Below are 16,766 nucleotides of genomic sequence, written 5' to 3' on the forward strand. Positions count from 1 at the left end.
GCATATCAAAAGAAAATAAACTATTATCAAACACTGAAAATAGGAACATCTCTAATATCAAGAAAAGTCCACTATGGGCAAGGAAAATATTTGAAGAGAATAATGTTGAACCAGATGAAATCTCTAGAGAGAGAAGAAAACTAGAAATAAATCATGTTACATTGCATGAGTCATTGAGCTTACAAGATCCAAACCATCAACTGTTGCAGAAGCTCTATCATGTCAAGCATGGACAGATGCTATGGTCGAAGAATATCAATCCATATTACAAAATGATGTTTGAGATATCGTATCTAGGCCAAAAGACAAATTAGTTGTCTCATCAAAGTGGTAATTCAACATCATGTATGCTCTAGATGGTAGTATTGAAAAACATAAAGCAAGATTTGTTGCACAAGGTTTCTCTCAAAAGGGAGGTATTGATTATGAGGAAACATTTGCTCCAGTTGCTTGATACACTTTAGTAAGTACAATTATTGCAATTACAACATCCAAAGGATGGACGATACATCAAATGGATGTCAAGACCACATTTCTAAATGGTGTCATTAATGAAGAAGTATACATTGAACAACTTGAAGGTTTACTATAAAAGACAAGAAGCTAAATGTATGTAAACTATAGAAAGCTCTTTATGGCTTTAAACAACACCACAAGCTTGGTATGAAAGGATAGAGAGCTATCTCTCCAAGCTAGGATACTCAAAACATGAAGCTGATCCTAACATATATTTCAAAATATCTAATCGTGACATGTTAATTCTTGTTCTCTATGTTGGTGACTTATTAATAATAGGTAAAGATCATCTAATTGAAAAATGCAAACAAGATCTTGTGGCTGAATTTGAAATGAAGGATCTAGGCCTACTATACTATTTTTTGGGTCTAGAAGTATGTCAAAAGAATGATCATATTTTTCTAAATGAAGGGAAGTACACCCATGACATCTTGACTAGATTTGGTATGATGAATTGCAAGCCCCTAGTGACTCCTCTGGAAACAAATCTACACAAGTTAAAAAAAGAAGCAATGAATTTAGAATCTATTGATCCCACTCTCTACAGACAAATCATTGGATCACTTATGTATTTGGTAAACACTAGGCTTGATATCTGCTATGCCACCAATGTATTAAGCCACTTCATGTGTGAACCAAAGAATATTCATTTGATGTCTACTAAACACATCTTGAGATATCTACGTGGTACTATTGGTCTTGGTTTGAAGTACAAAAATGTTGAGATAAAACTTGAAGGATATACTGATTTTGATTGGGTTGGTTGTTCCATAAACCGCAAGAGTACTATAGGGTGTTGCTTTAGTCTTCGATCAGCAATAATATCTTGGTTCAGTAGAAAACAACCAAAAATTCCCTTGAGTTCCACCAAAGCTGAATAAATGGCAGTCTCCATGGGAGCTCGCGGAGTAGTGTGGTTGAGAAAGCTACAATTTGGACTATTTGGAAAGCAACTAAGCTCGATAGTGATTCTGTGATCATTGTGATAATCAAAGGTGCATCAAACTTTTTGCTAATCTTGTCTTTCACAATCAATCAAAGCATATCAAGACTCCATATCATTACGTAAGAGATATGGTTGATAGAAATGTTATTAAACTGATTTATATCAGCACTGATGAACAAAATGCTGACATTTTCACCAAGCTCCTTGCAAGATTGAAAAATAGAGTACTTCAGAGGTAAATTTGGCATGACAAGTTTGTAAATGCATTTGTAATTTAATATATTCATGAATAATTGAAAATTAAATTTTTGCATTTGTCTATTATGAAGGTGACGATCTTTCATAAGATGTGTGTGAGGTGACAACCTTATCAATAGTTTAACCCATCTCCTAGATACGCTACATTAACTTGTAGCACCTAAATGTGTTGGATGTCTAGGAGCAAGTGTTTATCATGGTTCTTTGGGCCAGATTTTGCCGGACACCATGATAACAAACTTATCATGGCTCTTTGGGCCGGATTTGCCAGACACCATGATAACCAACTTATCATGGTTCTTTGGGCTGGATCTTGCCAGATAGCATGACATAGTTACTGTTATAGACCACACTTCAAGCGGTGTTTAAGCTTATGTTAAAAGTCATGGAAATTGCTTCAATCCTCTCTTTGCTGAAGAGGGAGTGTTGAGAAATTTAGCCTCATAGTGAATTGAAGCCAATTCTATATAATGAATATATATATGTTAGTATATATGTTTTGATCTAATATATGAAAGTCTGATCTAATATATACACACACACACACACATGTACATACATATACATATACATATACATATATACACATACATACATACATACATATATATATCATCAACATTTATATATTTACGTATATCACATACCAATATATTAGTCAAAAGTATATTATTAAAATATGATAAGTATCGGCTTTATTAAAGACCAATGTTGATTAAGTATTGATGTTCATTGATAATGATTACATTGAAATGGCAGGTGATACGCATACACGACTACAGTGGCAAGTGTTATCGGGTGTGACCACGTAGGGTCATGACCGCCCCTATGTAGGTATGTTATCCAATCTAATTATATGCTTTCGAAGACTGCTGATAATCAATCAATTAAAAAGGCAATGTGAATCATAGTCTTCGAATTATCAAATTCAGTCTGTAATACAATTCTAGCAACATATATTCATTACGGTCTGAAATAAATCTGCCCTCATCAAAGTACAGTATTTCTGCCAATAACAGTTAGTCCAGTCTCCACCAAATCAATCTGTTTTCCTTGACAAATAAGCCCTAAAACCACAATGCTAACAAACTAGGGTTAGGGTTACATTTTACTAAATAAATATTTGTTCAAATTTGCAATCTTTTGTTTGAATCTTGGACCCATAACACAAGAGAAATTTTTATGCACACACATATCTACATATCTACACGTGTGTGGGTGTGTGTATACACACACATATATCCATTATTAAGGCTAATTCATAGCACATAATATTCATTTGATATGTATGGTATCATTGCACACACATGAGAGGAGAAGCATGATAGGTCTCCAAGCTATCCTACACTAAGCCCAAGAGCAGAATGTTGGTCCTCTTGGCCCTGATAGGAGGGAACATGGGCATCCATTCAAGGTCCCTCCCTTGTGGGGGTGCTTATATCTGCTTTCCCTATCCATGCTTCATCCTTAAGATTTGTAACCATACATGAGAGAAGAAATATGACAGGTTGGCCTGAAGCTAGCCCACACTAAGACTGAGAGCAGAACTTTGGTCCTCTTCGCCCCATTGGTAGGCAACATGCACATCCATCCAGGGTCCTTACGTAGTGGGGCAGTTGGATTTGTGTTCTGTCATCCCATAAGACTTGGTAACCATTATTATAGAGTCATAGAGACTGTTGTAATAGGGGATCCTTGACTGTTCTATCTAAGACCAAGAGTGGAACTTCGACTCTCTTGGTCCTGGCAGCAGGCACACGGTCATCCATTCAGGGTTCCTACCTAGATAGCAATCCTTATAATCTTTCTTCCTTACACCATCTTTGTTCTATAATTATGGGGGTTTACAAACACATTATAGGCATATGCATCTCTACCCAATCATACATAATAGTTACAAACTAATTGATTATCAAATAATATCTAGACAGTGATAATACCACAAGAGTTGATGTAAGAATAACATATATTGTAAATGACAGCATGAAACAAGAGGGGGATGCATATGTCTGTACCAGGTATGTCTTGATTGTCTTTTTTCAGAATTCAGTTAAATATTGCTGCTGAAGAGTTCTGACTGTGCTCCTTTATATGGTGTATAAACTATCTTTCTGTTAGAACTTAAAATGTCTGTTTTTTCCTGCTGTCTGTATATCTTCTTTATTTCCTCCTTTCATCCTCCCCGTTCTTGAATGGTGAGCTATATATATTTATGTGGAGGACTTAAGGTCACTAATTCCTGCTGGAGTCAACGTCTCTTTTGAAGAGTCATGTCTCTTCTCCTAAATAATTGCTAACTGTTCTGAATGCAAGCAGTCATGTTAATATTCCTCAAGACCATCGATATCTTAAAATATTTTAATTACTTGCCTTAATGCTGTTGTTTTCTCAATTAATAATTGGCAATTAGAAAAGAATATGGCTTCTTGCATCCTGATTGTATATCATTGGTGGTATCATCCCAGTCTCATGACACTTGGGCCTTGGTAAAAACAATGAATCTTTCTGAATTCAATGGATAAATTGGACATTTAGATTGTGATTGCATTAATTTCAAGCTATTAACCCTAATCTAATTCTAAAAAGTAATTTAATTCCATTCCTTCTGATGAGAGATGGGTTTGTGTGAACCACTACTAATGAAACATGGGTAAATGAGTTTGACTCAAAAATTACACAGATGAATCCTTATAGCAATATCACAATTTGAGTTGCTGTGGAAAATATTTTCTACGTAGTATTTTAATTCTTAGTACTTAGTTTTAACTACTGAATATTTGTGGTTTACATTGTTTGTTAAGGCAACAATGATGATGGCGATTTATGCTTTGAAACTTGTGATATGCGCAGGCAGGTGTGGAAGATGGGTGTGATAAGTCAGTTGGAAATCTTCTCTACATGGTTCATCACATCACTCAATTTTTACAGAAAATGACATCAGACTCTTGTAGTTTTTGACCATGCTTTAGTTTTTTTTTTTAGTTTTTTTAAAATAAAATTATTGAGATTTTATGTTGGAACAGGTAGCAACAAAATATCCAGCAAATGCCCTTAAACATCGACCCTTTCTTAGTCACTACATTGTCTCTTCTAAGGTACTGAGATACACACCTACCATCTTGTTGAGTTGATATTGCATGGAATTTTTCGACAAAATATGTTTTTCAATAGGTACAGTCATTGCCCATGGCTGGATGAAAATTTTTACTAGAAGCAGTTTATAATGTTGTTGAAAAATGAAATATATCTATTGCAGATCAAGAATACTAATCAGTTGGATAAAGCTTTACCATATCTATCAAATATTGGTCCTGAAAGCTTGAAAGTGGATGACTTTGAGGAGGCTTGTGGAGTAGGTATGCTTTATATTCTCGCCAAAGTTTCCTTTCTCAGAGCAAGTAAAGCTAATGAATAGATTAATTGGAAAAACTAGAGGAATTAAAGTTATGTCCTCTTGTTTTTTGGGTACTGTGTATCTTTCTCAAGTTAGAAGTAACAGGTTGATAAGTAGGAGATGATTTCCACAGCTAGTCAAATTGTGACGTGAATATCAGGATTTAACTGTGTGATTTTTGAGTCAAACTCGATGACCCATGTTTCATGAGTAGTGATTCAACATGAATCCATCTCTCATGAGAATAAATGGAACACTTAGCACTCATTGGATCTAGGTGATGCTCACAGGGGTGAAGCACTGGGACTTCCCGGGAGGTCACCCATCCCAGTACTACTCCAGCCTGAGCGCGCTTAACTACGGAGTTTCCTCCACAGTTAAACCCAAAGCTTGCAACCCCATTTGCAAAACCTTCACCAAGTGTTGTGCCTTATGAACCATTCATTAGAAAGCCCCTTAAGCTCATCAATTGATAAGTAGGAGATGATTTCCACAGCTAGTCAAATTGTGATGTGAATATCAGGATTTAACTGTGTGATTTTTGAGTCAAACTCGATGACCCATGTTTCATGAGTAGTGATTCAACATGAATCCATCTCTCATGAGAATAAATGGAACACTTAGCACTCATTGGATCTAGGTGATGCTCACAGGGGTGAAGCACCGGGACTTCCCGGGAGGTCACCCATCCCAGTACTACTCCAGCCTGAGCGCGCTTAACTACGGAGTTTCCTCCACAGTTAAACCCAAAGCTTGCAACCCCATTTGCAAAACCTTCACCAAGTGTTGTGCCTTATGAACCATTCATTAGAAAGCCCCTTAAGCTCATCAATTGATAAGTAGGAGATGATTTCCACAGCTACTCAAATTGTGATGTGAATATCAGGATTTAACTGTGTGATTTTTGAGTCAAACTCGATGACCCATGATATCAGGCTGGAGTAGTACTGGGATGGGTGACCTCCCGGGAAGTCCCGGTGCTTCACCCCTGTGAGCATCACCTAGATCCAATGAGTGCTAAGTGTTCCATTTATTCTCATGAGAGATGGATTCATGTTGAATCACTACTCATGAAACATGGGTCATCGAGTTTGACTCAAAAATCACACAGTAACAGGTTGTTATGCCATACTTTATTAAGGCTAGCATAACATTATGTTTTATTCAATCAAGGAGATAAAAACATACCACATGCACATGATTCAGTATTTGAAACTGGCAGATTCTTAAAATGGGAAAAAATTCTCATAATTAACTTCTTAAGATCATTAAATTAATAAATACTATAGCAACAATCTTGGTAGCTTTATTGAAATTGCACATTTATTGTGAATAGTTAAACATAAACCTCCTTCACCCCTTAAAAAGTAATCAAAACTTAAGCTGCTCTGGTTCACCCATGGCAAATATTTTAGCAAGATACCTATGAGGACCAAGCCTATAAATCTCATTGTTTTTCTTGAACATCACATCTTTGGTATTAATAGATATGCATGTGAGGAGACTACTACCACTATGATGCTATTGGTAATCACCTCATTTAATACTTGGAAAGAAAAAACTTTAATGACTATTAAGAACCATCCACTTTAATGATTAATTAAGTATTTCCAGTCATCTGCATTGTGCTTTATTATAAGGAAAGTAACTTTATAAGGCACTCTATTTGTTGAATAAATCCTCCACACTATATTGCTCTCTTGAGCGATGAGATATTGAGAAGGTGGATAGTTTCTCTTTCGATACCTTAGTTTCTTCCAAAACTATTTTTGATTCCCAACTAGGACAATATCCTTTGTTAGCAGCATTGACAAATATTAGTGGCAAGTCACCCTCTAATTCAATTTCTTTGTGCCCGGCTTTCATGGTGACCTGCAATCTATTACAAGGACAGTCCATTTTGATAATATTAGGATTACTACTCAAATCAAAATCCTCAAAGAAGGAATCTACCTTGCACATCTTTAACAACAAAATCCACCCTAGCTAATTCTATGTTTCCTTTAGTGGCACCATCAAGGTTTAGTTTTACACCTTTACTTGGTTTTGTCTGTCTATTTTCCTTCCCATTCATGGTCCTTGAATGGGATGATTGATAAATCATTAAGAGTAAATCATTTTTCATATTAAAATTATTAGATGGGTTGTGGGATCAATGGACTGCTATTGCACAATCAACAAATTGTGTTTAGTCTTTTTAAAGTTTCAACTTCTTAGTTATTTTAAAATATATTTGTATTTGAAAAGCCTAAATATTTATTATTTTAATATCATATTTTAATTGCTTTCTCATTACCATTTTTTGGTGTGCTTAATTGTTGCCCCTAATAAGTCATTTTCCTAGGCTTCAAACATGCCATTTAAGTTTACTTAAGACCTACATTATATAGGTAATATTATCACATTGATTTTTAAATTTTAATAGAGTAAAATAATAAATAATAAATGAACATGGTTGTATGATTTTATTTGGAAAATAAAAACAAAAGCTAAAACTAAAATCACAATATAATTTTTTAAATAACACCTGCATTCAACCTTTCTTTGACCCTAGAGCATACAATTTGTGTGTCATTTGGTGTTACCTGCTTTAACACCCTATCTTCCCAACTCTTTGCTTCGATTCTGTTTCTAGATTGAGTAAAACATGTTTTGAGCTCTACTTGCTACTGCAGTTGTATGTGAACAATGAACTCTCTCACTCACTCGTTATTACGATAATAGATAAGCTTCTATTATTAGTTAATGGTTGTCTATTTGTAATCTATTGTAAATATTAGAATGTTTCTAATATTAGTTAATCTGTTAGCTTTCTTTAGCTTTCTTTTAGCTAGAATAGAATATCTCTGTTCTTTACAATCATTTCCCAAGGAAACATTGCTTTATTCTTTTGTATATAGTGACATCTCAATTTCTATTAATTACAAGCAAGTATTTTACCAATTACTTTGTAATACTCCTTGCCATGAAAAAAACCACAAATTATTGCGGTAGGGCTACATTCAGTTACTTTCTTCTTCTCTGACTTGATCAACTAGAAAAATTGTATTTTATATATATTTTAGGAAAAATACTACCCCTTTATCTTGATGAATATTGACTAATTTCAACATATTTTTAATTGTTTGAAGTTTGCCTAATTTTGAACATTGATGGCCGAAATTGGCAAACAATGTTTTGGCAATCATAATATAAAAATAGGATGCTTTGTGTTCAAGATTCTGAATGTAACTGACATTAGATGAAAAATCACATATAACAATCAGGGGAGGTATTATATTGTCAATATATCTTGAAATATTATAGGCCTTATCTGGGATGGATTGTTTTCTACGAGGTTTTTGATGCTTCTTATCTTCCCCAATCTCTTATTTGTTTGTTATTGCAGTTGTAGTGTGTACGACTAGCCACGGATGTAGTTGTTGCTATAAGTACTTTCTTGCGATTAAAAATGGTGGGAACATTGCAGAAGTCAAACTTATAGTCTGTTGTTTCCCTCGAATTCCTCATGTCTTTGGATTATCATTATTTCTATGAGCCTATGATATGGTCAAACTTCTAGCATACTTGGAGGCCAATCTTGTTGAAGTGTTTGATATGATAGATAAAATAAGATAAGATAAAATTATTAATGTCCAACAAGAGACAGAGACCACAAATAGTTCTAAGGGATTGAAGAGTACAACAAGGCCGTAGCTAGCAGCAAGAACACCAAACTGTGTCCACAGAAAAAACAAAACATGAAACCAGGGGCAAGAACCAGAAGAGGAGCCTAAGTACTTCTCATTGGCGAGAAGTAACCCAGAACTGAAGGATAAGGCCTAAGGTCAAGGCAAGTATAAGTCTTGGATTGTCTCGAAGAACCATTGGAAGTAGGATGGAGTTGTCAAGTGTAACCACAGTGAGGTCTCAGGAATCTACTGTAGCATTGAGTGGTAGAGTGAAGATCGAGCAACCTCTTTGTCCCACGGGCAGGAGATATCAAAGTGAGAGGAGGTAACGAGTTGGTCACACCTCTGACGTTGGGGGCATTGGGACTTGAGAATATGTGCACGAAACTGCAAGGCTTCCTAAAAGTAAGGTGCTAGGCACCGATGATTGCTGTATATGAAGGAGGATAGGCTCTTGCACCCTCTAAAAAGGCAGTAGAACCTGACCCTGATCTCGTAGTACGCAAAACAATGAAAAACAAATTGAGTCTTAGTCTCCATCTCTCCAAGAGTGCAAAGGCGAGAAATCGAAGTCTCCCTGGCAATCTAATGATCCATCTGAATGTAGAGCTAGTGCAAGCCAATCCTGAAGGAGCTAAAAGAGATGTAGAGAGCATGGGTCCATCAACAAGTGAGGTACCAAGGATGAATAATGATCCCATCTTGAATATCCATATAGCGCTTAGCGCAGAAGGCCATCCTCGGCTAGAGACCCCTAGGAGGGTTAATCCAAGTCGTGATGATGTACTGGCTATAGATATCGGCCTTGACGATCCCGTTCAGATCTTGGTGGGAAGGAGGTGAGGTGGGGTGTCCAGGGAAAACTGAAACGGGGGAAGGTGGTCAATCAAGATCCTAATCGAATCAAGAAGGCCAGAAGCTTTGAGCGAACCAACAACGGACCCTACCAATAGAGTTAGAGACGGTGACCTCCATAGATGAGCAATAGGCTAAGTAGGAGTATCTGTCGCAACCCTCCGAAGAGTCAGTGAAGTCTTGTAGCCGATGGATAAGCCAAACCAGATCAAAGATGACACCAAGCTTGAAGGGATGGGCCCTTGACTTGGCCAAAATGATACTATGGGGAGTGGATTGTTGACATCTAAGGATACGTCGAAGCATGAGGGTCTGGAGTCTCAACTAAAGCCCTATTGGACACCATGAGAGAGGGCCCCCAAACAATAGACCCGTGGAGGATAGTTAATATATAACCAAGTAGTCCAAGAGGGACATCTTGGCTGTGACGTCTGAAATAGGCGCTAAAGCATAGCAATTAAACCTAGGCCCCTATTAATTCGGTGTTGCATAATAGGTCTCAAACTAAAATGAGGCTTGAAGAATGTGACCCCCAAATAAGTGTAGGAAGAAGTGATCTCAAGCTCATGACATTAAAAGTAGAAGTGGAGGTGAGAGGTCTTCAAATAGTTGAAGGCCACCACTTGGGTCTTGCTCAGGTTCATAACTAAATGTCTCGCATCGTAGAAGGAGGCCAAGCCATCAAGTGTCCGCTGAAGCCCCTTAGAGGAAAAGGCCAAAAAGACCACATCATCGACAAAGAGCAAAATGGATATCACAACCTAGTGTAAGTGGCAACCGTCCCCCAGGGGGTAAGATATCCTAAAGGAAGGACTCCAACTCATCAATGTAAATGTCAAAGAGAGTGGGGGAGAGAGGGCAATTCTGCTTCACCCCAATGGTGCTTTGAATAGGATTTGAGAAGCCCTATTGAGTCCTGAACCCGTCAACCACACACTCGTAAAGCCTCATGATAGTCGCCAGAAGGGGCTTTGAAAGCCCGATGTCTCCAAGTCTTTGGAAGAGAGCTGTCCGAGGAACATAATCAAAACCTTTGTGAAAGTCTACAAAACAATAGTAGACCTTCGCCAAGCGATGACGAGCCTCATCAATGATAGTCCGTAAAGTCGGAATGTGATTAGCGGTCTTGAAGTTCATGTGGAAACCAGCCTACCCCTTGGCCTGACAGTGCCTAAGATTGAGCTCCCTAGAGAGTATAGTGTTTAACATTGTACCATAGAGTTTGGCAAAAGTATGCCCAATCATTATAGTCCTGAAATTAACGGGGTCAAAAATCTGCTCGGACTTATGAATTAGATGGATGATGTGCCTTGACTAAGAATCACGAAAGCCAGTACAAACAACCCTGTTAAAGAGCACTTTGAGAAAGGAACCAAGAACCGTGTACCCTGGCTTGAAGAGTTCCACTTGGAATCCTTCCTCTTCCGCACATCTATTGTTGCTCACAAATCTGACGACCCCACTGAGGTTGGAGAAGGTGTAGAGGTGGCAATAGAAAAGGGGGGTGAGGTAAAGCGAGGGCTAGCGAGAGACCTCATAAAGAGTGGAGGTGTGGGAGATCAACACACTATGATTTAGAGTGGAGGGGGAGGTGGATGATAAGGTAAGAGGGCATGCCAAAAGTGTAGCGGAGATCGAAGAAGAGAGGTATAAAGAGATCTACATTGCATAATGATAAAGCTCCGCTTCTTATGGTGAACAAGGCGGTGGTAATGAAGCTTCAACTTAGCAAGCCTAGTGATTCAAGCGATGAAAGTATTTGCAATCCTCATCAAACCACTGATTCAACTACTGTGCAAGAGGGAGCAGGAAAGGAGGGAGGTGCAGTAGTGGATGGAGAGGAGAGTGGACTTCTAAATCACGGAAGAGAGTGAGCAAAACATGGTGGGCGCCTCCACGAGTTCTGTGAAAGAGTCAAGGGGGAGAAGTCATCTAAGGAAGAGGTCATGATCGCTCTCAACAAAGCAAAAGGAGGTGCGAATGACACAAGCGAAGGGGGTGAAGGAAGTAGGGGACGTACGAGGAGGGGGGTGACAGAAGTGGGAGCTGCACCAAGAGGGGGAGGAGGTTGCATTAGGAGGGGGGTGACGGGAGTGGGGCTTGCACCAAGAAGGGGGGGGGGATGATCAAGGAGATGGAATGGGCGGAGGGGTGAGGGGAAGAAGGGGGTAGAAGCCTGAAAAGCGAGGCTAAGGAGGGCATAGTCGGCCAGGGGGAGGGAAGAGACAATGAAGTGGCTAAATGAGTGGATAAACGAGGCATAAGCGAGAGCATAATCAACGACGTTCGCACCTCCGCAATAGGGTCAACAGATGAAATGCTCGAAACTCGAAAAACAAGGAAGCTTGTTTAAAATCATGAAGTTTGAGGACTCACATAGCTAAAGAAGATGGCCTTTGTATCTTGTGTACGAACCTTGGCAATCCGCAGAGATACGTTGTAAACCCATAGCACTAGGGTTCACCTCTATAGAGCAAACAAAATCGGACCCACGATCATGAAGGGGTGTCTAATGGTCCTTGGTCTATTCATTAAAGTCACCTAGGACAAGGACATTGCCAATGGTAAAGAACCTAGCAATGAGCTCATGAAGATCCACAAATGAATCCCCATTCTTAGGACTATGAACAATGTAGAATGGGGAGGCCGATGAAAAGTAGCAAACTGTGATGAAGATGTCCTTGTAATGCAACGTCTAACCGACATGAACCTGCATGAATCTAACAGAGGGGTCGAAATGAGAAATGGAAGTTGTGCTGAAAAGACGATCCCTGACCACGCAACCCCATCCGATCCCTTGACTTACCCAGAACACCTGACCTCGTCCCTAAAATCAGATATCCATTGATAACCAGAGACACTCGGAAGAGGATGGTTGGGGCTCTCATGAGTCTCTGTGATAGAGAGAATGTCGACAGGACCAAGGGCATCATGAAAAAGACTAGGCAAGGAACATAAGGAACCATTGCCATTCCAACAATGGATAAGTAAGGAATCATTGTGACACTGTATTGCTCTCGCGTTGCCGAAATTGTCATTTGGCTTTAACAACCAGCCTAGCCTCCCATTCAGGGGGAGGGTAATCTCGAATAACTTCTCTGAGTTCCGAATGACGACCCACTTCCCATCAAGTCTTGCATCAACAAGAAGGCCCCGTGATTGTTTCAACTCTGCAGCTTGTGTTTTAGTGAGATCCTCATCTAGGTAGACCTTTGAAGGAAGGGGATAGAGCTTTCAAAGTAACTGGTGTTCCCCTTCTTTGCTATAACTTGTGAATGTTACCTCCTGAGATGCCCCACCATCGTGGATCATGTGGATCTTTTCAAATTGATTGTCATCGAAGATTTCTTCAGTTGATGTCTCATAGTCACATGTCAAATATTTTTCTTCTGCTCTAAATGATGAAGTGCTTAAGATTGATTTCAAATTCGCATATGTTAGGTTTAACTTTGAAGCTATATTATTAAACTTTATGCGTTCCTTTAAAATGTTCACGTGCTGTCTCTGAAAGGTGAAAAGATGCTCTATAATTTATGTTCTAAGATCAATGTGTTAAGTTCTGCATTAGACATAGAAATTTAAAAATGAAGGATACTGTGTTACAAATTGTTTTGGCTAAAATGGATTTTCAAGTACTCTCTTGTAAGCAAATGTCATTATGATTTTCTGTAAACGATGGCATTGTGAAATGAAATGATATCAGGGAAAGCTAATATTAATATAAAGATATTTACAATGAATTGGAAGCAGGTGTTGAGGTTACCGTTGAAGAAATCAAGATGGCTGTGGAGAATGTGATCAGTGAGAACAAAGAAGCAATTTTAGCACAACGTTATCGAATAAATGGTTTCTTCTCTGGACACTATAAGTTGTCATTTAGTACCTTTGCATTCATATTGGTGTCATTGGCATACCTTACATTTTTAGGTTACATTATAAACAGTTGTCTAATACCTCTGCACTTGTATGGGCCCTTCGTAGCATAAGAACCTTATTTGCATTTTGTTTCTTACTGGCTTTTCATACCACATCAGTCTTTGTAGTGATCACAGGGTTACACTTCATGTGAATGCCACTTGTCATGTCTATCATCATATAAATTTAGATTTCTCTGTAAAAAAAACTGATATTGCTTGATTTTTAGTTGATAGTTCTTGGTATTCGTAGTTTCTTTCTTACCTCAGCTCTAATGGTTTTTCTTAGCTGGAAATTTATATGGCCAAGTCCGCAGACATCATCCATGGGCGGATGCTAAAGTCATTAAGGTGAAGCCCCATGACTTAATGCATAGATATGATTAGCCAGGACTGTCAATATTTGTCTGTTAGAATCAGATTTTTTTTTAATGGTGTAAAACTATTTCATAATCATACGTTGAATAAAATAGAGCTATTTTTGATGTAGCAAAATATGTAAATAAATCATGTTTCTACAACGAATGGAAACAATTTTTGACTGGCCATATTATAGGAAATAGTGGATGCCAAGCTTTTTGAGCTACTTGGGGAGAAGACAGCTGCAGATGAGGAAAAGCCAGTCAAGAAGAAAAAAGAAAAGCCTCCAAAAGTGGAGGTAAGCTCTGCAACTTTGAATTTTTCATCGATCTGAGAGCTTTCAAGCTTGGATCTTGATAAGTGCTGCTGCTTTTTCTTATATCGTAGACTGACAATATTTGAATATGTTTTGATTAATGAAATTTTGATTTGAATAGAGGAAGTTACTTTTTTGTTGCAGGAGAAAGTTGTTGCTGCATCAGCTCCTCCCTTGGAAGATACAAATCCTTTTTTGATATTTCCTGAACCAGGTGAAAATATACAGGTATATCAATTGATATTTTCACCATTTGCACCATTTGTCTTGGTGAAACAAGGTTCTAGAATCATTTTACATCAATCACTAGAGCTGCAGTATAAGGCACAAAAATGCACTTAAATGTTCATTTGCAGGGAAAACAATCGAATGATATAATTCTGATATTTTTAATTGGGAGAATGAATAGAAAAGACTAGGTACAACCACTGATAGATCAAGATTTCCTAAGCAGTTACAATTATACACGAGTTTTCTAACAAAATGCAATCCTTTTTTATAAACAAAAAATTAATTGGAACAATATACGAATTGATTTTTTGAGAATCCGCATAACATCCATTTTAAATGTTTCTCACGTATCATAGTTACTCTATGATTTGTTTTTGTGAAGTTTGTTGCCTATTATAGTGGAATTTTGGGATCTCTAATGATGTGAATGCATGTAGTCATGCTTATGTTTTCCTTTTCTCAATGTTTTTTTAGATTTATTTGATTGTCATTCTCTATTTAGTGCTTACAGAAGTTGGAAATATCGTTTATGCTCATCTAGACTAGTTACCAAGAAATCTTTTTCAACTTCTAGCATTGATGTTAACTTGGAGTGAATGTCTCTATTTTGTGCATTTGAATGAGTCTCATGGCCTTGAATTAAAATGTTTATTGAATTTGAACATTATCATTCTCTTCTGGTTTATCCAAGTGAAGGATCAAAATATTTCCAATAGTCACAGAAAATTATAATTATTAATGATCAGCTTAGTTGTGTTTATCTACTATCTGATGATTCAGTTTATGGATGGTGTGCTTCCAATGCAAGTGATGCAATGGATTTGTAGAATTAAAGGGCTTAGACATGGCGCTTCTTAGATATAAATAGCAAATTGGCACATCTGATGTCAAAATGGATAAAATAAATGAATTGAAGTAAAAGTAATATAGCTGCTAGCACCATTCTGATTTTTTCTGAAATAGTGAAATATGCAAGCCAATGGAATCACAAGCCATGTTGAATATGTTGTGTGAGGCTTCTTTTTATAGCTCGGCAGCTCTCTAGTACAAATAACACCTTTGCATCAAGATTGTACCAAGTTCCTAAAAGGTGTAACAATCAGCTGCATATTATTTGGAAAATCCTCAAATAGTATATTGTAGAAATTTTAATAATATATTTAATACCACCTATTTGGATCAACATATCTGGATACTGTGATATAAGATGCAAAGTTGAGGGTCTCTTTGATATATCACTCCACATATTTTTCTGTTTTACCAATGTTCTTGCAGTTTGGATATGAATTAAGGGAGTCATCTTATTTTGAGCAAAGGTCTACTTGAGTGCTATTAGCCGATCCTGGTTCGGGTTTGGGTTCGGGGATTCAGTAAATTTGTTTTGGGCTGGATCCTGATTCCACGGGTATATCTGGACATACACACATTTGTATATGTATGTATGTATGCACTGTGTATATTCATAGATTCCATACTTGTAACATGTCAATGCTCATTCATCATTAGTTCAAATTTTCAAAGTTCAAACATATAATGATAGGAATAAGAAGTTAGTAGCGCAATTTTCATAAAATGATAAATCCATAATTGATAAGTAGGAGATAATTTCCACTGCAAGTCAAATTGTGATATTGCTATCAGGATTTAACTGTGTGATTTTTGAGTCAAACTCATTGACCCATGTTTCATGAGTAGTGATTCAACATGAATCCATCTCTCATGAGAACAAATGGAACACTTAGCACTTATTGGATCTAGGTGATGCTCACCGGGGTGAAGCACTGGGACTTCCCGGGAGGTCATCCATCCCAGTACTGCTCCAGATCCAATGAGTGCTAAGTGTTCCATTTATTCTCATGAGAGATGGATTCAGGGTCAATGAGTTTGATTCGAAAATCACACAGTTAAATTCTGATAGCAATATCACAAATCCATAATTGTTAATATATATGATTATATCATATTCATACTTTTCAAAAGTGTGAAATTGTCATTACATTCATTTTAAAAATTAAACTAGTAAACTTAATATCCAATTCCATATTCTTCATCATCATTATTGGAATCAAGGTGAATGTTTGGCTCCTCTTCAACTCCATTTGAACCAATAGCTGTGGCACTCGCCATGTCATGTGAAACAGTTGCCTCTTGGTCATATACAAAGTCATTTTAGAGTTGAGTTTCACTTTAATGTTTAGCTTAAAATAAATAAATCAAAAAAGTCAAAGTGGGGCCCCTTTTTCTGCTCAGACATCTAGATTCCCATGGATCCTCTTGGATCTTGATAGGATTCTAGAATGGAATC

General features: G+C 37.5%; 1 protein-coding gene across 2 annotated transcripts in view; it reads left to right on the plus strand.

Moving 5' to 3' along the window:
* The window catches only part of OVA9 (glutamine-tRNA ligase, putative / glutaminyl-tRNA synthetase, putative / GlnRS), a 185,336-nt gene that overhangs the window by 33,310 nt on the left and 135,260 nt on the right, over window positions 1-16,766 (plus strand). For both annotated transcript variants that reach the window (XM_089788734.1, XM_089788735.1), the window contains exons 3-9: window positions 4,571-4,621; window positions 4,744-4,815; window positions 4,977-5,076; window positions 13,391-13,486; window positions 13,844-13,905; window positions 14,111-14,212; window positions 14,375-14,458. In XM_089788734.1, the coding sequence (XP_089644860.1) occupies window positions 4,571-4,621; window positions 4,744-4,815; window positions 4,977-5,076; window positions 13,391-13,486; window positions 13,844-13,905; window positions 14,111-14,212; window positions 14,375-14,458 (567 nt within the window). The remainder of the gene's footprint in view (window positions 1-4,570; window positions 4,622-4,743; window positions 4,816-4,976; window positions 5,077-13,390; window positions 13,487-13,843; window positions 13,906-14,110; window positions 14,213-14,374; window positions 14,459-16,766) is intronic.

The sequence above is a fragment of the Cupressus sempervirens genome, chromosome 6 (assembly GCF_028749045.1).
Source record: "Cupressus sempervirens isolate cs-2001-9-10 chromosome 6, ASM2874904v1, whole genome shotgun sequence".
In the NCBI taxonomy this organism is placed as follows: domain Eukaryota; kingdom Viridiplantae; phylum Streptophyta; class Pinopsida; order Cupressales; family Cupressaceae; genus Cupressus; species Cupressus sempervirens.